General features: G+C 33.5%; 3 protein-coding genes across 6 annotated transcripts; all 3 read left to right on the forward strand.

The window, feature by feature from the left end:
* The first annotated feature begins 771 nt into the window (after positions 1-771).
* LOC133698346 (tRNA threonylcarbamoyladenosine dehydratase 2) lies at positions 772-6,768 on the forward strand. Its single transcript, XM_062121233.1, has 11 exons — positions 772-1,129; positions 1,214-1,260; positions 1,577-1,691; positions 2,087-2,234; positions 2,515-2,727; positions 3,027-3,161; positions 3,303-3,437; positions 3,614-3,829; positions 4,645-4,769; positions 5,087-5,144; positions 6,152-6,768. Exons 1-11 carry the CDS (start codon positions 1,038-1,040, stop codon positions 6,260-6,262), a joined length of 1,395 nt encoding a protein of 464 aa, XP_061977217.1. The 5' UTR covers positions 772-1,037; the 3' UTR covers positions 6,263-6,768.
* Positions 6,769-9,128: 2,360 nt separating this feature from the next.
* On the forward strand, positions 9,129-11,126 carry LOC133700109 (1-aminocyclopropane-1-carboxylate oxidase homolog 9-like). The gene is made up of 3 exons (XM_062123669.1): positions 9,129-9,637; positions 9,733-10,054; positions 10,881-11,126. Exons 1-3 carry the CDS (start codon positions 9,129-9,131, stop codon positions 11,124-11,126), a joined length of 1,077 nt encoding a protein of 358 aa, XP_061979653.1.
* A 6,046-nt stretch (positions 11,127-17,172) lies between these two features.
* Positions 17,173-27,367, forward strand: LOC133699281 (nicastrin). 4 transcript variants are annotated; one of them, XM_062122483.1, is made up of 16 exons: positions 17,174-17,405; positions 17,489-17,602; positions 17,704-17,818; positions 18,721-18,803; positions 18,914-18,990; positions 19,182-19,259; positions 19,774-19,845; positions 19,948-20,021; positions 22,603-22,735; positions 22,844-22,915; positions 23,447-23,566; positions 23,828-23,899; positions 24,781-24,915; positions 25,491-25,575; positions 25,768-26,209; positions 26,793-27,367. In XM_062122483.1, exons 1-16 carry the CDS (start codon positions 17,330-17,332, stop codon positions 27,055-27,057), a joined length of 2,013 nt encoding a protein of 670 aa, XP_061978467.1. In that variant the 5' UTR covers positions 17,174-17,329; the 3' UTR covers positions 27,058-27,367. The 4 variants fall into 4 exon arrangements, with proteins under 4 accessions (XP_061978469.1, XP_061978467.1, XP_061978468.1 ...); XM_062122484.1 differs by having other exon boundaries at positions 17,495-17,602; XM_062122485.1 differs by lacking the exon at positions 19,948-20,021 and having other exon boundaries at positions 17,173-17,405; positions 22,598-22,735.
* Positions 27,368-27,699: the final 332 nt, after the last annotated feature.

A 27,699-nucleotide genomic window follows, 5' to 3' on the forward strand; every position in this document is an offset into this window, starting at 1 on the left:
ATAAATCCTTATTTGATTATTTTTTTTTAATTTCATCCCTAAGCATTTTGTGGTTGAGAATTCTAATTTTTTTATTTTTTCAAGGTTTGCTTTATATGAATTTAGTCTTGGACTCATGACAAGAGTTACGAGTTTTCGACATTAATATGAGTTGATTTCGGTTTTTTTAGATTCTTATTTTAAAAGAAAAATTCAAATCTCATCCTTAGATGTTTTTATTTATTGGTAATTGGTCTTCACATGCATTTCACATTATTTTATTTATACAATTTGTTTTTATTGCCTAGTCTACTACTGATACAATAAATTAAATAAATTAAATATATCTACTCTGAATTCAGACCACTGGCCTTACCCTGTCAAGTTGAACATTATTAACTCATCCAGTTAAACTTAGAATTAGAATGTGGTAGGTTCTCCCATTGCAATCTGAAAAGAGAGTAATTATAAATTGTAGTTTTTTCATTAGAATTTATACAAAATTATAGTGTGTATTGATTAATATAATATTTTTAAATCTATAATTGAAGCAAAATACAAAAAGTATCAAATCGCATCTAAAAAAACAAATGAAGCCTTAAATTGTATTGTATCTTCCGTCTCAAATCAAGGCTAAATTGTAAAGAATCCTTTAAACTTGGCTGAAAAAATAAATATCTCACTAATCTAAGAACCCCATGATTTTACTTTCTAAACAATATAACTTTTTGAATTTGCCCTTTTATCAGGGCTTTATTGAGAAAATGATGGAAAAGCCCATGAAATCCTTCTCCTTCTCTCTATTGGTAAACATGTTTTCCGAAGTTGGTAGAGAAAAAGAGATGAATTGAGAGGATTTTTTTTTGGAGTTTTCCATCAATTTCTTATCAAAATCCTAACTGAAGGGGCACATTTAAAATGTCATATTGTTTAGGGTGTAAAATCAAAATAGTTTTAGTTCAGGAGGATTTGTTATTTTTTTCTCTTTTCAATTTGGCCTTAGATCAAAAACCCTCGACCACCCTGTTCAGCTTGGCAAACCCTGAGGTCAGAAAGCAATGGAGGAGCGACTGAAACACTTGACATTAGTTGGAGCTGGAGCTCTTTTGGGTTCTGTTTCTACTCTATTCCTTCTCAAGCTTCTTCCAAGGCAAGTCTCTTGATCACTTCACCACTCAAAAGTTGGAAAAAGAAAAAGCTTTTTAATTGATTTATTGCGTTTGTGTTATTACAGAAGTATTATAAAGGAATGCAGTAAAAGCGTTGGTGAATTGAATGCTGGTTAGTAGCTCTCTGTCTTGCTTCTTTAGTATTCAGTTTTTGTTATTCTGATAGTTTTTGGTATTTATCGATGCCCCTTTTCAAATACTAAAGAGCAGCATCAAAAGTAAGAAATGTTGGTCGTAATTGAAGTTAAAGTTTGTAGTTTGGTGGAAAAAATTGCGGGTTTTCAATAAAAAATGGCAAATTTTTTGGGAGATGATAAATTTGGTTTGGTGGTGAATTCGTTTGAATATAGAAGGTGCTTTAACATCTTTATTTTACCCCATCTGATGCGAGAATGTGTTTACTGATTTCTAAATGTTTTTATGAATAGGTAAAGGAGTTGTTTCGGAGATGTCGGTCAGAAGTGGGGTTGATGTAGATAGTAATTCTGGGATGCCTGATTCAGACCTTTTAGCAGATGAAATAGTATCTGAACAATTGACTAGGTAAAGTAATTTTGCTTTACTTTGTTTATGTTAATGAACTAGTGTTTTCCTTTGTCTAAGATACCTTTGTGTAAGATACATTGAACATACTGCAATCAATCACAAATACTTATTCAATATGCTAAAGCTAGTTCATAGCAGAGAGCATGGGTCTCTTTTTCTTACAAAGAGTGTCTTTGACAGTTTATCTTCCTGCAGTAGTATAGCATCCCGTGATTTCTCTTAAATGCTTTTTCTTAAATGCCATACTTTTTCTTTGTTGCTACTAGTTATGGGGACAGACATAATGTTGTTTCAAGTTTCTGAAATTAAATGTCATTGGTCACTTTCACAAAAAAAGTTATGTTTAAGGCTTGTTTTTCAGTGGAATAATTTGTATTATTTTCCATTGTAAGGAACATTCAATTCTTTGGCTTTGAGGCTCAACAGAAGGTGACTACATCCTATGTTGTTGTCATTGGTCTTGGAGGTGTTGGGAGTCATGCTGCATCGATGCTCTTGAGGTCTGGAGTTGGCAGGCTCCTCCTTGTGGACTTTGACCAGGTACTTTGTGTTTGATGCCTGGGTCTTATCTTACTTTATGTTATTGGTTTGGACTTCCTTTTTCGTTGGTTGATATTATTTGTATTAAGTTTTCAATAGACTTTGTTCATCTGTCAAAAATATGATCAATAGTAACATCTAACTTTGGTTTGTTAGGCATAATGCTATCTAGAATATGAAGTGTGTTATATGCTTTTAATACAGCCTTATCACGACACCCACACATTTGTTTTTGTATATATTTAAGGAACATGTATCTTTTCTTGATTATGTGAAAAAGGTTTCTGTTTCATCCTTAAATCGCCATGCTGTCGCAACTCGAGCAGATGTTGGTATTCCAAAAGCCGAGTGCCTCAAGAAGCATTTCTCAACAATCTTCCCAGAGTGCCACATAGAAGCAAAAGTACTGCTGTATGATGCATCAACTGAAGAAAAAATTCTTTCTGGCCATCCCGACTTTGTTTTGGACTGCATTGATAATATTGATACAAAGGTAACTCTTCTTGCTTTCAAGTTTTGATGATTGCAGATCTGTGATTCTTGGATTTAAATTCACCTGATGCTAGCTTTATACTAATAATTAACATCATAGTTGAATAACTGATGTTGTATTTTCTTTACTTTTGAGTCCTGCTACTTATTTAATGTGGCTGGACATTTAACTGCTAAATTTTAAGTTTTCAGGCAGAATTCCGTGACACGAGGCACCTTGAATCATAATAAAAATTCACTTGTTTTAACCTGAACCACAGGAAATTTATCTTTAAATGCTTGAATTTTCATATGTAACAGGTGGCACTTCTTGCTGCATGTGTGCGTAGGGGTTTAAAGGTTCTATCTGCAACTGGAGCAGGTGCCAGAGCTGATCCAACAAGAATACGGGTGGCTGATTTAAGAGAGTCAACAAATGACCCTTTATCCCGAGCTGTATGCCTCTGAAATTCTCTCTTTGAATCTAAGTGTAGCTAGATTTCTTCATCTGCATAATTTTGCTTTATTGATCATTGCTTTCCTAGTTTCTTATTTATAGTATTGGACGCGACTCTCAATATAGAATCTGCCTTCTAGGTGAGGTATCGTTTGAGGAAAGATCATGGCATTGAGGGTGGCATCCCTGTTGTGTTCTCTCTAGAAAAACCTAAAGCCAAGCTGCTTCCATTTAAGGGACCAAGTGGAGAAGAGGAAAATCCTTCTGACTATCAGGTGAGACTTGAGAGTGTTACTGCTTAATTTGCAACATTTGCTATTTTTGTCAGTAACTGTTTATGGAATTTTAATCACGTGGTTGATTTAGCTTAGCTGCTGCAAATAAAAAGCTCCTTGCATTTTGCAATCACATGGTTTTGCATTGATATTCTAACATGTTCCCTCTATATCAGGTAGTGCCTGGGTTTAGGGTTCGCATAATACCTGTTCTTGGTACCATCCCTGCTATATTTGGACAGGTCATGGCCTCCTATGTTGTGACACAGCTCACGGGATTGAGTGTTCAACCTGAACCTATAGTAAATTTAGATTTGGATCATTATCGGGTGCTTCATCAGCGTCTTATTGAGCATGAGGAGTCATTGTTTGGCACTGCCATGCAAGTCCAGGTATGGAAATGCCTTCAGAAATGAAGTTGCTAATTGATATTCTTTCACGATCATTTTGATGCTTGTTTCCTGGGTGCTGGTGGTGGACATTGAGTTTCACTGTGGCCTGGGGACTTTTTGTGTCTTTTATGTGTTCCAAGATTTATTAAAGAATTTAAAGCATAAAAACTGTTTTCTTTCCGTTGATTTTTCTTATTTATCTACTTTTTTTTTAAGGAATGAAACATTGGAATTGTGAGTGTTGAGGCGAATGGTTTTGTTTTATGTGCCAAAGTGCGCTTTTGTTTTCATTTGATAGAAAGATGCCACTGGTCGAAAACTTCATTCATCCAGGGTGAAGCCAGATTTTTTACCTGTTTGGGGGTTTATGCAATAGAAATAATACTGCTAGTTAAAATTGTCTTGGGCTCATGCAGACTGCTCATCCACATGTAATATTATATCATGGACTTGTGCCCAAGGGCATGGTCCTCAAGGAAGTGTTTTTATCTAGTGACAATCACATAGAGGCCTGTGAAATGCAAGGCACTTATCCTGGTCCATCCTGCAGTTGTACCATCATCTTGGGTCTTACAGTACTTTATACATATCTTATGTGATTCTTTTTGGTTCTTAATATTTTTTCTTTCATATAAAACAATAAGTTATCTTTGACTAATCCTAACAAGGAAAAGGGAGGACAAGCAAAAATCATCCAGTTTCTGGTGTATCAAAAGCCCTATGTGCTGTTTGTTTGTAGGATTCTTGTGCTCTTGGGGTATTTGGGATTGCATCATCTTGAATAGGTTGTCATTGTTGGTTGCTATTTCTTATAGGTGGATGTTGAGGAAGTGATGTATGTTGCCAAAGAACTGTGGCATGGACGAAGTGCTAGAGATCAGTTTGCAAAGGATGTTGGACGTGGAATGTGGCGATCTGTAAATGAGTTGATGCTTGTGAGGTATATTTCTCCATAATAAATCCTTTGAGCATTCATCAGTCATGATTTTTTATTATCTAAAACTGAGACAATACTATTCTTCTGCAAATTATACTGGCAGTGCAGTATCACATGGAGTGTATTGATATGCAATAATTTTCCTGGAAAGTTCATGCTTTTCAGAGCTCAGTGGGACCTTTTTAATCTTTGATGTATAGTGATATGCTTTGAAAACATTATAACATTTGTGGTGTGACTTCAATTGGTGTCACCTGGATGGTAATTCTGAACCTAATTATTAATGATTGTGCATTTTCCTGCTGGTTCTTTCTCTTCAGGTGGGACAAGGAGAAGCCAGCTTCTGTCTCAAACTTGATTCTCTTAAAATTTAAAGAGGTATCTTCGTTTAATTTTTCTGAACAAATAATGGGGCCCTAGCTGGTCTTGGAAGTCTAAAATATGTAGTTTCTTTGGCTTTGATGCATTAGAAGCTCATCTACTCATGTTCTCCTCCCATGCACCTCCCTTGTTAAATTTCTTGTTATCTACCATTTTATTGCCTCACATATCTTTTTCCTTAGGATTTCTAATTAACACTAATCTTATCTTGCGTTTATGTTCAAAATTCAGGTTTATTTATTTATTTGAATTGTTTTTAATTGCCATATTTCTCATATAACCTTTTGTTTTATGAATCTAGTAGTGTATATCATCATCTCAACAATCAAGGGAAGCTTCTTTTGCATTCAAGAATTTTTTTCCTTGAAAATTAAAACTGTAGTACTCCAACTTTTTTAGGAGTTTCATATGCACCCATAACCAGCCCCTAGCAAATAGTTGACAAATTACCATTATTATCTTTTGTTTTCATTAGCATCTATGGGAGATGATATGGTACCAAACTTAGCCTTTTGGTGATCATTTAAGTTTCCTTTTTTTTTTTTGATACCCAGATAAGGGGAATTCGAGCTTACAACTTCTTAGTTAGATGAAAGCTGCAGTTATCAATCAAAGCCATGTCTTGGCCTCTCTTATAAGACTTTTTTACCATTGTGCTGTCTTTCCTTTGGATCCTTTGTTGGACACCAAAGATGAAGTCATAGCTTAGTTTGCTTTAATGTCACTTTTCACTAATTTGCTATTTCTATCTTCTAACAATCCTTTTTACTGTATGTTTGTATGATTCATTGGAAAGGTTTTTCAAAAGCTGTAAGCTTCTGATCATTAAATTGATGTAGTAATTCAATATAATATATCTTTTGCCATTCCTTTTGACAGGCTAGTTGTAAGGATGAAACTAACCTGTGTTGATACCTTTGCTATGAAATAAACTACTTGGAATTGGGCATGCTAAACTGGAACGTGGGTTGAAATTTTAATAGAATGTTTTCTCTTCTCTGCAGGCAGATGAACACGAGTCGAGGACGCTTGAAGAAATCAAGGAGTTGGAACCTGAATTTTATGAGAGGGTGGAATCTGCATTGAAACGAGCTCAATTGGACTTTGGTTTGTGAGTTATTTTGCACTTGTGCGTTCAAATTTTGATATACTGGGGCTCAGCTTCTCTTCCACATCCCTGTGCAATCTTTTCATAGCGAAAAGAGTACCCTGTGATCTTGTTTTTGGGTCCATGCTCTATATGATGAAATGCCATGTAGTGCTTTCATTTTTTTTGCGAGGAAAGTTCAACTTGATCCCTAAATCTGTTGATGCGACATGCTAGGGAAATAGTCTACTCTTATCACCCTTTCAGTCACACTAGACAATTTTGAACATCTGCTGTAGTTACAAGGAAACTATAGTGATCATGCTTATAGTCTCTCGCCTCTCATATCTTGTCACATTGTCACTATTACTACATTATTGCAAGGTTTAGTTATACAAGCGCCCCAAGCTTGTCTACAAGCGAGGTTTATTTTTAGATGTAGTTATATTATATGATATAATGCTATAAGAATTAGTTGGGACTGAATTGTGTTGATTACATTATATGACATGGATATAGTTACATTTTGTGTTTGATTGTGTTAGTTGAGACTGATTGTGATTGAAGTTATGCGTGGTTTTATAACTGGGAGTTACAGGCTGGAAATAATTACCTTGTACATGTTTCTTGATCGAGTCGCAATTGTTATATGTGACTCACAAGTTGTAGTTGTTTATTGTGACATGCGAGTCGTAGCTCGTGAAATTGTGTGAGATCTATAAATATGTTTTCTGAACTATTTTATTTTTTTCTCTGCAAGGTAAATAAATATATAAAAAAAAACTCAAACAAGAGGGGAGGGAGACAATGTATATAAAGTTTACATCTTGTAGTCATTGTAATTAGCTGAATGAAAAACAAAAGGACAGACATTCAATACTCATCAACATTGATGGTCCCTCTAGCTAGGAACCCCTACAACAAAAATGACAAATTGAAATATTAATTCACGTTGTGTCTTGACTTGATTCATGTTCGTCTAACTTCCGGCCTTGATGCCAATCAGATTCGAGTGAGACGTGCAATAATTTTGTGTACAATAAAATTGTTATCAGTGATTGAAGATTTATAGATATAAAAACACGATGGATGCGAAAACTGTGATTCTGACAGGTTAAAATAAAATAAACACTGCAATTATTTAAGTGAGCGAGAAAAGATTTGAATGAAAAGCTCTCGCATTTTCCATGCACAAAATTTATCTTTTGGTTTACCAATAAAAAATTAAAAAATTGTTATGATTGATCGGAGATACCGTCACTCAACCGGGAAAAAAAAACCCCGAAGAAACGAAAAGAACGAGGCTAGAGAAGACTGCAGAAAATCAAACAGCAGAGCAGTAAAAGAGACAGCTTTAGTAAAAGATGGGAAAAACTTAAGAAGGATATTTCAGCCAACCATTCTGCTCGAATGGAAACAAGCTTTATAGCAGCAACTTCCTTTGACAGGCGCCTGAAAATATAAAAAAAACAGAACCTAAATGAAGTCCCCTAAATTTACTACAAGAGCTCCCTGCACTAGAGGAACATCAATCCGTTGATTTTGATGACTAACCTGGAGGTCACCCATGTTTTCCTGCATGCTTAATAAAATATATTCAATAAAAACCTAAAATTTATATACTTTAAGCATATAAAAACATAACTAATGATAAATATACTTTCATCATAAAGATAATAATAAAATTCTAGCAATAAAGAAAATATCAAAAATTATTTAAATTAAAACAAAACAAAGTATTTACTTGTTAAAGCATTCTAAAATAATAAAACTTTTATTGTTGTAAATGATAAATTTTTTATTTTTAAGATTTTATTGCTCATCACTTGTGCAACTAAGATATTTGTAATATATCTCTCAAAACTCCAACACCATCATCTTAATTTAAATACTTTTCTAAATAAAGTACAATTTGAATAAAAAAAATATATAACTCAAATATCTCTCAACAAGATAAACATAAGTTCTAGATTTAAGAGAAAAACTAAAACTTAAAATAAAAAAAAATACTAAAATATGAGGTAAAGAAAAGCTGAAAAATCCAAATTTAAAACTCTTCCTTTACTGTTTTTTATATTAAATTTTAAAAGTTAAATATTGATAAATTAATAAAAAATAATTCTCCTCGTTATCAACCTTTGAATGAACATTATAAATCAAGAATTAAATATAAAAAACTCAAGTTTTTTAGGTAGAAAAATCAAGGATTCTTTTAAAGATTAATTTTTTATTTACTTATAATTTATTTAAATAATGTTAATTAAATAAATTTTCAATAATCTCATGATTAATTAAGACAAGAAGAGAAAAGTTGAGAGAAAGTTAGCTATTGGACAATTCCATGTTACAATTTTGTTTCGTAAATTAGCTAGACTAAGAATCAAGAAAGAACTCGCAAAAAAAAAGGGCCAAAAACTAGAACCCTAGTCTCATTGTTATATATCTAAATAAAATTATTCTCAACATCTCCCTCGTAAAAGAGGTTTGTAATAAATTAAAAATGATCCATCTCTGAACTCAATTTGAAAGGCAAAAAGATTGAAAAATTAAAAGCTATAAAATAGGAAATTAAATAGGAAAAAATAAAACAAAAAATTACGTCTGGCACATGATCCATTACAATATTTGAGAATGAGATTTATCAAATCTTTCATGACGTCTTCCATATTACAATATTTTTCGGTTGGATAATTGGATTATATATGACCACCTCACATCTTCATTATTATTTTTTTCAAAATTACTTTTTACAAAAATTTTGGCTTGATTTTTGACCACCTAAAGCTCTGTTTAATTGGATTCATCATCATATACTACTCACCATCCAGTTCTGTTACCAAAACCAAGAAAAAGAAAAAAGCACTGCCATCCACTATTTTGCAAAATTGGAAGTCATGATACCCAATGCTGCGAGTTCCATTCCTGAAGAAGTGAAGGAATTTGATGCAACAAAAGCTGGTGTTAAGGGACTAGTGGACTCTGGTGTGACCAAGATTCCCAGGTTCTTTGTGCACCCACCAGAGGATGTCCAGAAGTTATCGTCCGAGATCAATGGCATCACCCTTCAGCTTCCGATCATAGACCTGGAAGGGTTCGAAAGTTTTCGGCGACTAGAGGTGGTCGATGAGGTCCGCAAAGCATCAGAAGAATGGGGTTTCTTTCAAATCGTTAACCATGGAATTCCAGTTACGGTCATCGATGGGATGCTAGCAGGTGCGAAACGATTCCATGAACAACCTCAGGAGGTGAAGAAGGAGCTGTACTCACGCGACAAGAAAAAACCAGTGAGGTTCTACTATGGAGCATCGTCTCTGACTATAAAACCATCAGTTTGGAAGGATTCAGCGATGTTTTATTTTAAGGATGGCAAACTAGACCCTGAACTCATTCCTGACATTTTAAGGTAATATGAATTTGTAATATAAGATCCAAAACTCTCTCTTAAATCTCATTTCGTTGGAGATTTCACTACCAGATTTAATTTAATTTGTCTCTCAGTGAAGAGATAAGTGCATACAACACTCACATAAAAAGAATCAGCAAGATACTTTCTGAACTCTTATCAGAGGCTCTCGGGCTCCGTCCTGACTACCTTTTGAGCATAGAATGCATGGAAAGTGAAGTTATAATCTGCAACTATTACCCACCTTGTCCAGAACCAGGCTTGACAATGGGTGCCAGCAATCATACAGACCCGTCTTTCCTGACCCTACTTCAGCAAGACAACATGGGTGGCCTCCAGGTTCTTCATCAGAATCAATGGGTTGATGTCACCCCTATGCAGGGCGCACTTATAGTAATTATAGGAGACCTCATGCAGGTAAAAAAAATGTTGAGATCTTGATGAAAACTATGCCCGATAAAATCATCAAAGGATATTTTAGGCTTTACGCGTCTGACAATGTACTGGGTTGTTCTAGAAAGGCTGTAACCTAGTTCATTTGTGTTTTAAAGGATGCTCGCTCCGATGTTCAAGTCAGGAACGAGAAGGGTGAATAATAAAAGAAAATACAACGTGAGTAGTAGCTAGGGCCTCGAAAAAATGTTTTAGTATAAACTATAATGGTCATCGTCTTTCTCCCATGAGTGCGTGATAGGGGTATTATTTACCCCATGTACAGCAGATCACATGACTTAACTGGCAAGTAGCTTACAATCGCTCAGAGTAGGACGACGATGGTAGTCAGCTACTAAACTGTTGTTTGCCTCTTGTTCTGACCAATACAAAATGATGAATACTGTATGTGCAAGGACGTGTTCAATGGTTTATTCTAAGAGAATATTCTCTTCATCCACGCAGAAGACAATTATGGGATAGTTTTTGTATTATCAACGTCAAGAATTGTCTGTTAATCAATGAATCACCTGTGATATTTTGAGGTTTTGTAACCTTTTCTGCAAGATTATCAACGACGACCTTGAAGATTTGAGGGAACATTATCAACTTGCATGAGTTGATGATTCAAGTCTTTTCCTACAAAAGTTGGAGGAGCCTCTTTAAGATTCTGAATTAGCCCATAAAAGCTTACTTTTACGCTCCATAAATAAGTTTTGATCTGTCATTTTCTTTTTCTGCAGGTTTTCCATTTATAACCATTTTACAGCGTGATATTAATTGATGACCTGATTTTGCTCTTCATTTGCAGCTCATCACCAATGACAAGCTCAGAAGTGCTCGGCATAGAGTTTTTTCTGGAGAAGTCGGACCCCGGATATCAATTACATGCTTTCTCTATCCGAGTTCAGCAAAAAACCTGAAGCAATATGGGATAATAAAGGAACTTCAACATGGCAACCCAGCCATATACAGGGAAACTGATACTGCTGAACTTAGGGAGGAGATCCGCGTATCAGGACCAAGTCCCTCAACCCTTTCTCGCTTTAAAGAGTGAAATGAGGCGATGCTTTTGCCTGACAATTTCCACTGCAGGAACTTGTTGAATTTTCTTTTCTGATGAATGTTGAAATTTAAGACAGCTTGTAACAGTATAACATTATCCTCACCTTGTTGACATTGTTCGTTGAATTTGGATGTGAATGATCAATTTTCAACCTTATATGTTACTTCGCGTTGGTATTTTCATCCATTCTTGGATTACTTCCCCAGAATTCTCCTCTCTCTTATACTTTTTATTGTTCTTGGCTTGATGATACATATGAGAAAACTACGTAGATTTTTAATATAATTTAATTACATATCTCCATAAATATTTTTATAAATATCCTAAAATATCTTAAATATTTCTTAAGATTTTTATCTTAAGAAAATGTATATAAATAAAGTTTTATTAATCTAAATAAAACATTTGTCGGATCTCATCTCTTTAGATTTTATCTTTATAAATAATATATGTTAAAAAAACACAAATCTGATACAAGATTTAAACAAAACTTAAAAAACATTTAAGCATAGATAATATTTACTTTTTTCATCACCCAAACAAACATTATTTTGATTTAAGGTTTTCTTACACGTGTTGTCAGGCGTGTTGTCAGGCCCACCAAGTACTCCGGATCTAACTTTATTAATTCATGAAAAGCAATCACAATCTTTCAATTGAAAATTTTTCCAGTTTAGTAGCTTCAAGAACCATCACAAGTTGATAAGAATCATTTACTTGATAGAAACTATATTCTTTCTCTCCTCTGCAATAACCATCAAGTTTTGCCAAGCATTTTTCTCAACTGTCAACAGACTATTGCTTAAAAATTGTGTTCAAGATGCCATGAGTACTCGCAAGTCACAAGCCTAAACTTAGGTGTGCTGAATATTAATTTACTGACCCATGTCAAAAGAACTGTTTCGAAAAAGTAAGAAGAAAATCTGAATATACTTGTTTAGCATAGTTAGATTCATCATCGTGAGGAATGGGATTTGCAGCTCTAGCATTAAGGACTTCCATGCCGGCAACAATGGTTAGTGATTAGGGATAAGGGCTTGTGTTTAATCAAATAGAGCAGACAAGGGAGTTTGTTCAAGTATAATAAAGAAAAGAAAATAGATGTTAATTAAAATAAGAGATAGATAGGATACCTTAAGCTTCTAATAAAATATATTTCACACATAACTCTCGGATCTATCTAAAAATACTTCATTGAATTTACATTGAAGTCTTAAAAGTATCTTTGTAAACAAGATTAAATTATTAGTAGTATTTGGTTATTGTCTTAGAATTGAGATAGTCTAAACAAACATTATTTTAGTTATATCCTTTTTGTACCTCATATTTTAGAAGTATAAAATTCACTTCAAAATCATCTCAGCGACAAATTTATTTTTATATCTTTGTCTTTTTAACTAAACACATTTTTATCTCTATTGTTTTTATCTCTTTTATCACGAGATAATAACTAAAAATTATCTAGAGATTAGAGTTGTCACCAACAACGAAATACCATAACCCAATTATTATTAGAAAATAAGGCGTTTTGATGTTGAATGGACCCACCCAAGTACATGCCTTTGTGGTCTAAGCCAAAACAAATGATATGCCCATATACCAAAGGAGGATAGTTAAGTAAATAGAATCTATACCTTGTATAGCTTTGACATTTAATTTTTTTATTCATAAATCTTTCCTTTATTATAATATATTAGCTATAGGCTAATTATATATGGTAGTTTTGATGTTCTAAAGTCTAGAAATGAGCTTGTACATATTTTATACTCTTGTACTCTTTCGATATAATAATAATTCTCCATCAAGAGAAAGAAAGTTTCTTCAAAAACTCTCTAAGTTTAACATGGTATCAGAGCCACAATCTAATTCATCTTATGTCTCTTGCAGATAAGCCTACTTTAGTTCTTTGTTCTTAGTTATTCTCTATCATTATCTTCCTCGACATCATGTCATCAAACAAATCAGGTGTTTTCTTGGTTTGTTTCAATAGTAATAACCATTTAGCCTGGGAATTCCAATTCAAGGTGTTTATCAAAAGCAAAGATCTATAAAGACATATTAATGGCAGTAGCCCTCCTTTCAACAAAGATAAAGACAAGGATTTGTACGCCAAGTGGGAAGTCAAGGATTCCTAGGTCATGGTGTGGATTCTCAGATCTATGAAACATAAAATCATTTTGAAACTTCAACCCTCCTAAGATTAATGCTGAAACATTGATTTACTTGAAGAAAATGTATAGTCAGCACAACATTACTCATCAATTTTAGCTTGAACTTGAATGGGCGGATTTCAAACAGGACAATCTCTTGTCTTTGATTTTTACTATAGCCTTATGAATCTTTGGACTTTATATACTAATATTATGTATGCTACCTTACCTCCCGAAAGTCTTAGTTCTATTTAATTTGTCTATGAAATTACCAAGAAAGGTTAGTTCTTTATGAAACTAAGATTTAAACTTAAAGAGATCCTTTCTAATCTTATGAACCAAGAGCATGTTCCCTCCCTGAATTCATGCCTTTATGATTTGTTTTATGAGGAGCAGTGCCTCCTCACTTAAACCACTATAGAGCAACATAACTCCATCTTTTCTCTTATTTCCATAACTTATGCAACACAAGGCAAGCTAAAAGACTAGAACATGAGTATTGTCTAGTGTTTTTATTGCAAAGGATTTGGTCATTTCGCTATGAACTTTCCTAAATAATCATGCAACTACGATAAAAAAAGGATAGTTATATTATTAAGGAATATCTTATCTAGCCCCTTAAAAAATCTATAACAATATATACAACCTTAGTTGGCTTTTATAGTGCTAGTGGATTTATGGATACAACACTCATAACATAAAATGCTCTTAGTCTTGTTCAACTCGTGACCTCTAAAATGATCTAACAAATGATCGTGTTTGCATTCTCTATTTTAGGACTCTCAGGTAAAAAATTATCTATATCTCCTCAGTGGTATTTTGATTTTACGGTTTCCAATCATATGACAAACAATGATAAATCTCTTAGTGTGCATAAATATTCTTGAAATCTCAAGATTCATACAATCGGTAGTTGCTCCTTACATATCACAATAACTAGTGATTATCTTTTTTTAACCGATGTATTTGTCTTTTCTAGCCCTATGACTAGTCTTGTTTCTATTGGTCAGTTGGTTGACAATGATTCTAAAGTGAAATTCTCTAAATTTGATTGTATTGTGCATGATCAACAAACCAAGAAGATGATCGTGGGGGGGTTTAAAGTGGGACACCTTTTCCTCTCCATTTATCCTTGTCTCCACGTTTCTCATTATTTTCTATCACTTGTAACTTTGTTTATATTGATTGCTTAACATGACATAAATATCTTAGACATCCAAACTTTAATGTACTTCATGATTTGCTAAAATCTAGTTTACTTGAGAATACATATAAAACTCATAAAACTCACGACTCAGTCTGTCTTCTAGGATATTTTGTACACCATAAAAGGTTTTCTTTTCTATAATTCAGATATATGTCTTTTTTGGATTTCTATAAATGTTATCTTTCTAGAAAACCATTTATTTTTGCAAACTCATCTTGATCTTATTTCCCCTTTATTCTATATTCTGCCATTCTTTACTAACCATTTTATAGATCTGATAACTTTTAAGTCTCTTCTATTATACCAGCGATAATCTTGCTCCCCATCAACTTAAATTCCTATAACTCTTGAGCCCTCTTCAGATCACCCCTTAACTACTGATTTTGTTCTAGCAATTACACCTGTTCCTTTCAAACATAGTACTTGGGTTTGTAGATCCTTAAATACATTTGGTTTTGAAACTCTTTTATCCTTAACAACCACTTTGTCTTCTATTCCTATTATCTCAAGTTATAAACAAACAATGATGTATACGTGTAGGTAGAAAGCTATTGGAATAGAACTTCTAGCACTATAAGAAAATCACATTTGGGATGTTGTTATGTGCCCTTTATCTACCAAACAAATTGAGAGTAAGTCGGTGTTTTCTATCAAGCTTTGTTTTGATGGATTCGTAGATCATTACAAGGCTCAGTTAGTGGTTATTGGCAGTAAATAAAAGTATGGCCTAGACTACAATAAGATATTTGTACCAATTGCCAAGATGACTATTGTATGTACAATCATATCCATTGCCAACTCTCAATCCTAGCCTTTACATTAAATGAATGTTAATAATGCATTTCTACACGGTGATCTTAAAGAGAAAGTTTACATGAACCCTTTTAGTATGCCTATTTCCTCACCTACTAATGTTTGTAAATTAAATTATTTTTTGTATGGTTTGAAACAAACACCAAAAACATGGTTTGAAAATTTTTGCAACACTCTTATTGGGTTTTCATTCACTTATAGTTATTATGACTCTTTTATTTTTCTATAGAGAACATCTAATGGTATAGTAATGCTCATTATTCATGTAGATGACAATGTCACTAGTTCTAATATGGTAGTTATCTCTAAGATTCAAAAATTGACGCATTCTACTTTCACTCATGACACTATCAGGAATGCCATGATTTACAATTTAGAAGAACCCACATTCTTCTGATGCTTTGCGGATCTCATTTATTACCTTAGTTCTCTGACCTTCAAAATCTATCATTAAAACCTGAAGGCTGATATTGTTAGTTTTAGTTAATGACTTCTCCACATTCTCTCTTGAGTCGACAAAAAACCTTGGTATCCTAGTCATACCAAAGTCAACTAGTCTCTTAACACCAGCTTTTGTTTCCTCAAATTCCTTCACTTTCTAAGCTCTATCATAGCTGGATGTATAGTCTTCAAGAATGTAATTTATAGCATTGGAATTCAGAACTTCCATGTTTGCAATAATGGTTGGTGATTAGAGAGATAACTTGCTTTTAATGAAGTAGAGCAATGCTATCCAACCATAATAATGAGAAAAAAAGATGCTCATATGAATGGTTCAATGACAGGTAAGATGGCTTTAGGCTCCAAGCCAAAACGAATTTAGAATGGAAATATGACATGAAAACAACACTTAATGACCTTTCTTTTGATACAGTCGAGTTACCTAAATTATGTGATGAGGTGATCTAAACAAGTAATTTTATATTATTAGTGACATCCTATTAGTTATTCTCGAGATTCACTTTAAATAAATATAAAAATACATATAGAAAAGAAAAGTGTTAGATGAAGATATTTTCATCACTTTTCATAAGTCATTTATGTCTGTATCCTTCTTTAAAGTTAATCCCATTATATAACTAATGAAGAATACCACTAATTACTCGTGTGTATCATAAAATTTTTGGATCTAAACTCATTGATGATATACCAAAAAAAAAACTCAAGTAAGTTTGATGACTAATCTTATTAATACAATCAAATTAGTCTTGTAAATTCAATTACAATCAATTGAATATAATTCGATAAAAATGCCAATTAAGTAATTTCTTTCACTATTTGAATTATTATGATCAAATTTTTTTTCCATTCCTTTCAATATCATCACTCAAGTCCACTTCTCTCATTTTTTTTACCAAGTAGTATTCTTTTTTTTTTGACAAATTATACTTCATCAGCTAAAATCAAAATACTAGAGATTAATTAATATCAATGATAATAAAAAAGCTTTTTTTTAATGAATTGATAAAAAAAAATTGTTACATGAGAAACTATTATATACTTTCAAAGCGATACTCTTACATTAGTATAAAATATTATATACAAATAATTATCAATGAGAATACTATTTTTATCAAAGTTATTAAATTCAATTTAGTTTAGAATTCAAGTCATGAATTGAATTATTTAATAAAGATAATTTGTATCAATTTAAAATATTATTATTTTAATATATTTTTAATTGAAATGATATATTTTTAGTTTTTATTTTAAAAATATAAAAAGGGGTTATAGCGGGTTATGGGTTGACATAGGTAAAGTTTCATATTTACAACTTTCATGAGCGTTAGTAGGGTTTGTTCAGCCCAGGCAAGCCCGGCCCTTCTATTGGACCCAAAAGAAAGAGTCCTTGTTTCCTTCCCGTGTCCAGTCGATGCCGTTCAATTTCCGTCGTAACTACTAACTAGTCAGCTTTTGAACTCAGGGAGAGAGAGAGGGTCTTCTTCTCTGCTCGAATTCACAGTTATGGCTATGACCTAGGGTTTCCAATTTTATCCACAAAAATCCATAAATTAAACCTCGACATGGCCACAGACCTTCCTTGTCTTCTTCCATTTCTTCTTTTTCTCTTCATTTCTCACTTTCCCCTCTCTTTCTCTGGTCAGTTCTTCAACAATTCTCTCAATTTCTTCATTACTACTACTATCTTGTGTTTTCAATTACTAATTTTTAATTTTTTTTAGGTTCAGTAAATTCAATGGAGTCAGTTCCTGATCTAACAAAGTCAATGTATGTGGATTTTGATGGATACCCTTGTGTTAGATTACTCAATCTTACCGGAGAAATTGGCTGTTCAAGTAAGTATTAGTAATTTATAACCTGAAGACTCAATCTGTTTTTCATTTTAATGGGATTTTAATTTCGCTTGTTAGTGATTTCTTTGATTAATTATGTGTAGATCCCGGACGAGATAAGGTGGTTGCTCCGGTTGTAAGATACAAGAATGTTAATGAAGTTAGTAAGCCTTCTGCAGTTTTGGTGTCCTTAAATGAGTTTCTTGAACTTGTTGGCAGGTATGTATCTGTGTATCTATTGATGTATCTGTTTCCATTCTATAACAAGAATTTTACACGGGTTTTACTTAATGTTTTTGGGTTGCAAGGAGGCTAAGAATGAATTATGTGATCGTTTTATTTTTAGTAAAGATGGCAAATTTATGTTTAAGTATGTTGTTTTTAATGAATTTTCAGATTAGGTAAATCTGAAATACTTTTTGAGGTTTTGAGGGGTGTGGAGTAAGCTTGCTTAGCTTTGGAATTTGTTAATACTTATTAAAGCAGTCTTAATTGAAGGGTTTTTCCCCTGCTCTTGATATGTAAAAACAGTGACAATAAGTGGATAGATCTTATGCTGTTTGTTCTGGAAAAAAAAAAGCAATATAGAAAGGTGCACAATGGTTATTTTGATGCTTACAGAATGGTTAGTGGCATTCCAACTACTAAAGTTTCTCCAGGTTTAGAGGTTGGTCTGGGTAAAGGTTGGCTTGTTGTATCAATTAATGCTGGTGTTGAAATATGCTGTCATTTAACTAGAGACTAGGAAAGCAGAGAATCTTTGTTGTTTCTAGGCAAAGCAAGGGTAGCGATGTGGAAATATGTATTTGAAGCAATAAAATTTGTTCATTTACTAGAGTTTCTTCAAATTGGTTCTAGCCCTTCATTTGAAGTGTAAAACCAGCATTTTGAAATTTTACACTTTTGTTTTTGGAGGGGATGGGGAGGCGGGAGGATGGTTTTAGTTATATAGCATGTTAGTGTTGTTTATGAAATTAAGTCAAGTTGTAAATTTCTTCAAACAATATTTTGCTGGAATATTATTTTATTCATGTTGCTTTGGAACATGTTTCTGGGTTTATTATTCAGTGAAGGCATAATATCTTTGATAATATAATGTCAGATATCTGTTTCTGCTTCAGAACATCAAATGATTCAAGTTTTGCCAAGAACATTGGTGGTGTTTTAGTTGAACAAGGGATGGACACACAAATCAAATTAAAAGGTAAATGTCGGCTTCTACTAGTTATCATCCTTTTTCATCCAGATATTGTGGGAATACTTTACAGTTATGTGCTGCTAAATGCTAACAGTGAATGTTTCTCTTTGTCGCAGGATTTTCTCCAGACCAAAAGTTCCCAGGAGCTGAATATGCACCTTACAAAAACATCAACTATGAATGGAACCCAATTGTATGATATGTTACAACTTACAACCAAAGCTTCTTAAAGTTATAGCTTATAAGTAGTTGGTCTGTGGAAACTATATGATAATTATATCTAATGATCATCAAACAGTATTTCCCACTCATGAATACTTTTAGACCCATTCTATTTTGCACAGCTGCTTCACTAGCTAAAGCATCATCATTTTGCATGTGCAGGGATCTGGTATGATGTGGAGAGCTTACAGTTTTCCTGTATTCTTAATCACTGAGGGTGGTGCACAGTTGGTGCAGGAGGTAAAACATGTAGTTACTGGCAAGACATCCCTGTAATGATTTGTTGGTCCATGTTAGTAGGTTGCTATTGAGCATCGACAAATTTGATATTTTACTAGGTGGCATTCATTACTCTGTAAAATTTGATTAACTTTAGCAATTTTGATGTGTGGATCCTCAGTGAATTATTTGTGGGTATGAATTTGAGAATCTTTCAATAAGGAGAATGTACCAAGCATGTGCTTTAACATCGAAAACAGAGGTTGACTAAGCAGTCAGCGAACTGTTCAACTTTTAACTGAGAAAAATAAATCAATTTGAAGCAGTGATTGTGGCATGCACCTCATCAGTTGCAGTGCTATGGACTTTATGAATTGTGAAAACAATTTTTTGCATATGTAATGAATTACAAACGGTTCCCATGTGACATTACATGTTTTGTATTTTTTTTTATGGATTAAATTTTGATTGTTTTTTCATGGGGTATTTTAGCTTTGGTCTAACTTGCAATTTATTATGTCACATATCCATGAAGGTTGCCATGAACAATGAGAAGAAAAGGAATGATTATACCGCAGATGTGGTTGAGTTTGATTCAGTGATGCAGGTACTTGATTATGCACCTTCAGTACGACAAATTCCCTTTCCTTATCAATTAACTGTATAAGGTGAATACTTCTGATTTTGTAATTCACTTGTCTTTAAATAGACAACAAAATCTGGTACCCATGATTCAGAATCCTGTTTACAAGAACAGACTTGCTTTCCATTAGGTGGATACAGGTAGGTAATCTTCCATTTGTGCCTCTCTTATCTTGGTGGTGTTTTTGACTTGTAAAACCATATGGTGGTAATCTCTGGCATCAATTTAAGCTTGCAAGTTCATATAACTTTTATTCATGTAGCACATGCCTATTTGCCTTTATGAACTTGAGATAGAGAAAATGTAAGTACTCTAAGTGATAGGAAGAACACATGGTATTGATAGATTCAAGGCACATAGTAACTTCACTAGTAATTAGCAACCTCAGGCTCATCTTGTTTGGAACTCTAATAGAGAACCAAACAAGACTTCTAGGATCATTTTATCACCATATGATTTTTTGGCTTTACTTAGTTAATCGTTGTTATTAGTGATTCAAATTAGTTCCTATTAGAGCAGTCTTAATAAGAAGGTTATCTTATCTTATTTAGTAACAATTTGGTTTTCTATTCAGTAGTTTCTTATCCTTTTAGGTTTATGTTTTTCAACTTAGCGATAAAACTGTCATTTTGATAATAGTCAATTGACTAGATGATTGACCCGCACTACGCTGCGGGTCAAGTCAAATTTTTCTTAAACATAAAAAAAAAAATTCAAATGTTGCTAATGTTTTTTTTCCTAGCAAAAAAAAATAATCATGTGAGGTTTTACTTGAGGTAACCCGGTTGACTTTATTGGTCCAAAAACAACTTATACAACCCGTGAAAACAATATTTGACTAAACAAAATTTCAAGATGATATCTTTTTCTAATATTAAAATAACAACATATTAGATTGACCTTTAAAAACTTGGGTTAACGTGTCAAATTCATGACCCTGGTTATGAGACTATGATAACCCTACAAAAAGCAAATCAAAATAAATTATGAAGCTTAATTTCCAATTAACCCAATATTGAAGGATGAAGTTGAAAAAAAAAATCAATTAAAAAAGGACCTAAAAAAACCTGAGTTAACAAGTCAAACTTGCAACTCAGGTCATAAGATGCAAGATAACTCTATGAAAAGCAAATTGAAACGAATTACGAATTTCAATCCCCAACCAGCCTAATATTGAAGGATGAGAATAAAAAAGATCAATTAAAAAAAGAACATAAAAAACAACCCAAGCTAATTCACCAAATCCATGACTCGGGTCATTAGACCGAAATAACGTTATAGAAAAAAATAAAAAAATGACATGATTTAACTCCGGTTAACCTGTCAAATTTGCGACTTTGGTCTTGATATTGAGATAACCCCATAGAGTGAGAGTCAAAACAAATTATAAAGCTTGATTATCAATTGCTCATGTCGGATCTAATGTTGAATGATGAAATTTGTTAAAATCTTAATTAAAAAATAACATAAAAAATAAGCCAAGTCAACTCAAGTTAACCGTTAAGCACTATTATGGGGTCATAAGATCAGGATAACCTAATGAAAAACAAACCAAAACAAATCATCAAGCCTAATTCCCAATCAAACACAACATTAATTGAAGAAATTAGAAAAAAAAAATAGTCAATAAAAAAAAGAGAAAGAATGAGTTGATTGGGTTAACCTGTCAAACCTATGACCTGGGTTATAAGATGGAGACAACCTAATAAAAAGCAAGTTCAATGTTGAAGGACTTGTGAACCAGATCATGAGACCGATATAACCTTTTAAAAAGAAAAAGAAAAAAAACGACCTGATTTAACAAGGGTTAAAATGCTAAAACTTGTGACCTTGATCTTGAGATCAAGATATTCTCATAAAAAGCAAATCAAAACAGATTATGAAGCTCAATTCCTAACCGACCCAATATTTAATGATAAAATTGAAAAAAATCAATTAAATAAAAAAACACAAAAAACAACCCGAGTTAACTCGGATTAACCCATTAAGCATTATTCTCAGGTCATGAGACTAGGATAACCAAATGAAAAGAAAACAAAACAAATCATGAAGTTTAATTATCAATCAAATCAATATTAAAGGATGAAATTGAAAAAAAAATATTAAGAAAAAGAAAAAAAATCTAAGTCAACTGGGTTAACCTGCCAAACCAGGTTAACCCGTCAAACTTAGGATCCGTGTTATGAGAGTGTGATAACTAAATAGAAAAAAAATATAATATTAAAGAATGAAATTAAACAAAAAAAACTTTGATTGAAAAAAAAAAGGAGAGCAAAGCACTATATAATAGTGCTTTGTGAGGAGGGGTACAGTAAAACCCCCTCTTTTATTTTATAGTTAATAATTGATGTTGATTTTATCACTGTTCTTTGCCCCACAATTTATCCTTTTCTACAACAAATTTCAAGGTAAAATTCCATTAAAATTGGTCACCTAATTACGGTTGACATCCTTTACCAGGAGCTGGGAATACTCACTTCTACATGTTCATTTATGTATCGGATAGAGTGGGACTCAGTCCTACACTTATGGCTATTGATAGGATGAATAAGCGAACATAATTGCTAAATTAACAATATATTATCTTGCTTGCAGCTAACGCTTCTTTTTATTAAGCTTTATTTGCATGAATTATTAGTGTTATAATGGCAATCCCTTTATGCTTGACAATTTTACTGATAATTGTTCCGCAATCTTAATTGTGCCTCTTATGAAGGGCAGTGTTTGGTCATCGCTTCCTCCAATTAATAATTCATCCACAAATCACTCCAAGCCAATTATATTAACTGTCGCATCTATGGATTCTGCTTCATTTTTCCATGATAAAAATCTCGGTGCCGAATCCCCTATTTCTGTAAGTTCAAGTTCTTTAGTTCTCACCCTTTCATTGTGGAATATTTATTTCTTGATGATCCCTTTTCTATCCTAAATTAGTGGATAATTATTTTGCGAACACGTTCAGGGATTGATAGCATTGCTGGCAGCTGTTGATTCACTTTCTCATGTAAATGGTCTGGATGACCTTGGTAAACAGGTGTGTTTGAAACTGGTACTTTCTGTGGAATGTAATTTCTGTTGATTTGTACAAGGGCTTTAATGAGGAGTTGATTGTGTTCATTTTACTACAGTTGTTTTTGTTCTTATATTTTTCTGGCATCAAAATATGATTCACTGAAATATCATGGTTTTGTTTATACTGGATTTGTTGATTCAGTGTGGTATAAACTTACTGAAATCTTAAACCTCGTCATTTAATAAGGTTTCTGTGCATGTATCAGAGAATCAATGGCTGCTACATCACAATTTGTAATGAAGATACTAACATGTATCAGTGGACGTTGAAAATGAAAAATATAAAGAAGCGATTGCTTTTGCATTCTACTGGTGAATTATATTATAGGTGGAACTAATGAATTGTAATATTATTGGAAGCCTGTTTTATATTCTGGTGGTCTTCTTATTGCATTTATCTATTTTGTTTGATTATCTCTTATTTGTTTTTGGTGGCTACTTCTACTGCTGCGTTGCCTCCAAGAATGCTGATAGTATCATAATTATGGTGCAGCTTGTCTTTTCAGTTTTCACAGGGGAGGCATGGGGTTACCTTGGTAGCAGGAGATTTTTGTTTGAACTAGATTTACAATCAGAGGCTGTTAATGGGCTCAACAGTAGTCTGATTGAAACGGTATTCTTGTGATCTTCATTAATATAATCTGAAGCACACTTGCTATCTATCAGCTTGTTGGTTCTCTTCTGTTAGATTGTTCCAGAAACACTTGTCCACTGCAATGATAGAATTAAAACAATTGTAGTTAGAATATCATTTGGGCAGTGTTGTGGTATTTTGGTTCAGATTTTTCAGTTTCATGTGAAGTTATTTTATCATGTTTCATCAGTACTTCACGAACAACGCCTTATTAAACCATTAACTGTTGATGTCCAATAGGTCATAGAAATTGGATCTGTTGGAAAGGCCTTCAGTCAAGGGAATAGCACATTTTTTGCTCACACAGCTGCGGTGCGAATTCTTTATCCTGTATTTCTGCAGCTCTTTAATATTTTGTTTGAATTCCAAACAAATTTCTCTCTCTCTCTCTCTCTAGTCGTGTAATGAAGATACTAATGCATATCATATTGAAAATGAAAATTTTAAAAAGCAATTGCTTTTTTGTTCTATAGGTGAACTATAATATAGGTGGAACTTGAATTATAATATTGGTGGAACCCCAGCTTATATACCAGCAGGTCTTATTACATTTGTCTGTTTTGTTTGATTATCTTTTTTTTTTTTTTTGTTTAAAGTGGCTTGTTCCACCGCAGCTTTGTCTTCAAGAATGCTGATGGAATCATAATTTGGTGCTGCTTGTCTTTTCTGCTTAGATTCCACTCATTCTATGCATTTGCCCTTCAGAGCTCTGAACCAAACTTGAAATCACTTCAATTTTATCTTAGTCATAGAGCTTCAACAGTAATATTACATCATTATCAAGTACATCATTAGAAGAAATAAGTAATGTGCTGGTTTGTTTTCTTAAAGGGAAAAGACTTTTAGCTCAAAAAGGAGGGCACAATCATAACACAAATATATTAGGGCCATTGATTTTATGGGGCCCACAAACCGTTGGCAGTGATTTGCAGGTGCTGATATTTGTGTCCACCTTTTAATGCCGCATGGCACTATTCTTTCTTAAATTGATACATTCATTTAATATTTTTATTCAGCAATGGTATGTTTTTCTTGTTTTATCTTGTCTAGGATTTCATAGATGCTTGATTGTGATTTTCAGAACATGAATTCCTTTGAAGCTTGTGTGTGTGTGTGTGTGTGTTCTCGTGTGATTTCTCAAATTGATTATAGCCAGCGAGTGTAGATTGCTCATCTAGTATTTATCATTGCAGGTTTCACTGGCCACTAAAGAAACATTGAATGCCTTAAAACATGCTCGAGATTCACTTGAAAACATTACAGTTTCATCAGCAAGCACTTTAAATCCAGGGATACCCCCATCATCCTTGATGGCATTTCTTAAAAAGGTTCTAAGCAGTGAAATCATTAATTTTCTATTATCATCATCTGTTTATTTATTTTTCTTGTTTGCATGGATTATGCACAGAATTATATGGAGACTTTTGTTGTTTACAGTTTCCTAGAGTATTTAATTGCTTTCATGGTTTACCTTGTGCTTATTTAATTGATGTTTCTTGTTGGGTATGTTCCATATTTGGGATTGTATGTATTCTTTGAGATCTTCTAGTCCATATAATTTGTTGGCTTTGGAATAGGAATAGATATACAAGCCTGTAGCTCGTGTCTTTTCTTGCCTTTGCACTCATTCATGTTTATCATAATGAATGCACTGCAATATCGAGTTTTAAAAACAACTCGAACACAGAAAGAAAATCTTTCCGATGAAAGATTTTACAACTGATTTAATGGTGCCTCTAACAGTTGCATACATTGATTATATCCTCTCACTCTTTTTCCTTGGTGAATAGAACATGCATTTTTCACTAGAAGAATAAAACAACATGTGCTTGATAGCTTAAGAAGAAATAATTCATGTCATTGAAGCATGGAGTGTTATTATGGTTTGATTTTCTCTCTGCAGAACCCTTCTACTTCCGGGATGGTATTGGAAGATTTTGATACTTCTTTCTCTGATAAGTTTTACCACAGTCACCTGGATGATATGTGTGAGTTGATTTACTTTCTTGTCCCACCCCCCCCCCCCCCAGCTTGTTTGTTTTTGTTTTTGCGGTTGGAAAGTGCTTTTGCAAAAATTTGTTTTTGTTTTGCTTCAAATTATTTTTTTGAATAATCACATATCTGATTGATATCTTAAAAAAAAAAATCCGGTGGTTTACTGTTTTATATCTTGAATGCAGCAAATATAAATTCTTCAGCCATAGTGGCAGCGGCTTCTCTTGTTGCCCGCACACTTTATATCCTTGCAAGTGATGACAAAAATTTAAGCAGCACAGCTCTTGATGCCATCAATGTCAATGCCTCTCTAGTTGAAGAACTGATGAGTTGCCTATTGGACTGTGAACCAGGATTGTCTTGTGAGTTGGTGAAAAGTTATATAGTACCAACCAATCAATGCCCAAACCACTATGTTGGAGTTATCCTTGGGGAACCTTCGTCAAATCCCTATCTTGGATATGTTGATGATGTTTCCAGGTTTATATGGAATTTTCTAGCTGATAGAACTTCTAGTTCGATGTTGGATGCGAGCTCTGATTGTTCAAAAGAGTGCAGCAACAAAGGTGGTGTGTGCATTAAGGCAGAGGTAGATGGGAAGGGATTCTGTGCTATTTCTACAACCAGGTACTTACTGGCTAGAAGCTGCTAGTTCAGAGTAGTAATCAAGGGGAGACATTAAATAAGCATGCTGATAAGACTAGGTTAAAGATGGCACTCAGCATTGGATGCTTAGCCTTTTCTCTGCACACATAGGGGGCATTACCTTGCTCCAACAGACTCTATACTTGGAAATTTCCTTACATGGCTAGCTCTACCACCATATCCACATACAAAGTATGAACCTACCTTACTGCGAAAGGATCAGTAAGGACTAATAGATTTGCATGTTCTGTTACTGTGCACAAGAGTGGAAGCTGTTGATTAAAATGTTATGAAAAGTGAACTATACCCTGCATGGAATTTACTTTAGGTACCATGTGGATTTCTTTTTTCCCCTGCCATCGCATGATATGCTGTATTACATCTGCATCTTTACTGCCTCCATAGACAGGATAGCAGCATGCCTCTATGGAGCTGATATTTTTTATTTTCTTCTGCTCACATGATAGTATAAGAATGACTTGCAATGAGGTTCCATATTCAGTTTGTAATAATTACAATTGCCTTTTCGATTGATTGTTTCTGAGAGGGGTGTTGATCATTACAGGTATGTACCAGCGTATTCAACACGCTTGAACTATGAATCTGGAACTTGGCATGTGTTGCCTTCAGATTCTTCTGATCCCATGGGAATGGTGGATCCTGTCTGGACGGAGAGCAACTGGGACACAATCAGGCTTCGGGTCTACACTGTGCAGGATGCAGCTTTTGATCGTTTAGTTTTGCTGGCAGGTATTACCATCACAGTCATGGCTTACCTGGCAATTGTGCTTACAAGAGCCTATATAGCGAAGGCCTTGAAGCGGGATTGATCAATAATCCTAGTTTTGGTTAATTTTATGAATATACTGCATAGAAATGGTAGGATCAGATCTAAAAACAAATGATTCTATCACAATCTATTACTGAAATCAGTAGTTTTTTTTCCTGAACATCGGCCTGGATGCTACATTATTTGAGTTGCATCCTCTATCATATACATGGAACTCTCGTCATTGAAAGTCGAGCTTCTCAAATGGCTGAGTTCTCATGTCATTATTTCAAGACTACTTTCTTTAGTGGTGTCTAGTTTTCCAGTTATGTTAAATTAATGAAGCAGGTTATGCATTTGAATTTTGATTATGACAGAGTTAAACTACAACTTCCTTCCTATTGGAACAAACTCCTTTTCTAGTTGGAAGTCTTGGGAGATGACACATCAACTGTCTGGACCTTTTCTATTTCACTAATAAAACTATATTTGTCAAGTCTAGTTGTGAAATTGACTTCAAAAGAGAATTAGTGGTCAATTGTTTTTGTTAAAATAGAACCGTTGGAGTTAACTTGAGTTATGTTTGGTTTAACTATAAACTTCAGTTTTCTAGATTAACTTACTAGATTTAGATATTTTGTAGATCGTAGTATATAATGTTTTTTAAAGTGGTTTTTGTTTAAAAATGTATCAAAAAAAATAT

This window comes from Populus nigra, chromosome 7 (assembly GCF_951802175.1).
Source record: "Populus nigra chromosome 7, ddPopNigr1.1, whole genome shotgun sequence".
NCBI classification, from domain to species: Eukaryota; Viridiplantae; Streptophyta; class Magnoliopsida; order Malpighiales; family Salicaceae; genus Populus; species Populus nigra.

Excerpts from the sequence above, each read along its gene's own strand:
- LOC133698346 (XM_062121233.1), top strand. The coding sequence starts at position 1,038 with ATGGAGGAGCGACTGAAACACTTGACATTAGTTGGAGCTGGAGCTCTT. Across the intron at positions 1,130-1,213 it reads CTTCTCAAGCTTCTTCCAAG|AAGTATTATAAAGGAATGCA; the intron begins GCAAGTCTCTTG and ends GTGTTATTACAG. Across the intron at positions 1,261-1,576 it reads CGTTGGTGAATTGAATGCTG|GTAAAGGAGTTGTTTCGGAG; the intron begins GTTAGTAGCTCT and ends TTTTATGAATAG.
- LOC133700109 (XM_062123669.1), top strand. The coding sequence starts at position 9,129 with ATGATACCCAATGCTGCGAGTTCCATTCCTGAAGAAGTGAAGGAATTT. Across the intron at positions 9,638-9,732 it reads CTCATTCCTGACATTTTAAG|TGAAGAGATAAGTGCATACA; the intron begins GTAATATGAATT and ends TTTGTCTCTCAG. Across the intron at positions 10,055-10,880 it reads TTATAGGAGACCTCATGCAG|CTCATCACCAATGACAAGCT; the intron begins GTAAAAAAAATG and ends CTTCATTTGCAG.
- LOC133699281 (XM_062122483.1), top strand. The coding sequence starts at position 17,330 with ATGGCCACAGACCTTCCTTGTCTTCTTCCATTTCTTCTTTTTCTCTTC. Across the intron at positions 19,260-19,773 it reads GTGCACAGTTGGTGCAGGAG|GTTGCCATGAACAATGAGAA; the intron begins GTAAAACATGTA and ends ATATCCATGAAG. Across the intron at positions 23,567-23,827 it reads ACAGTAGTCTGATTGAAACG|GTCATAGAAATTGGATCTGT; the intron begins GTATTCTTGTGA and ends GATGTCCAATAG.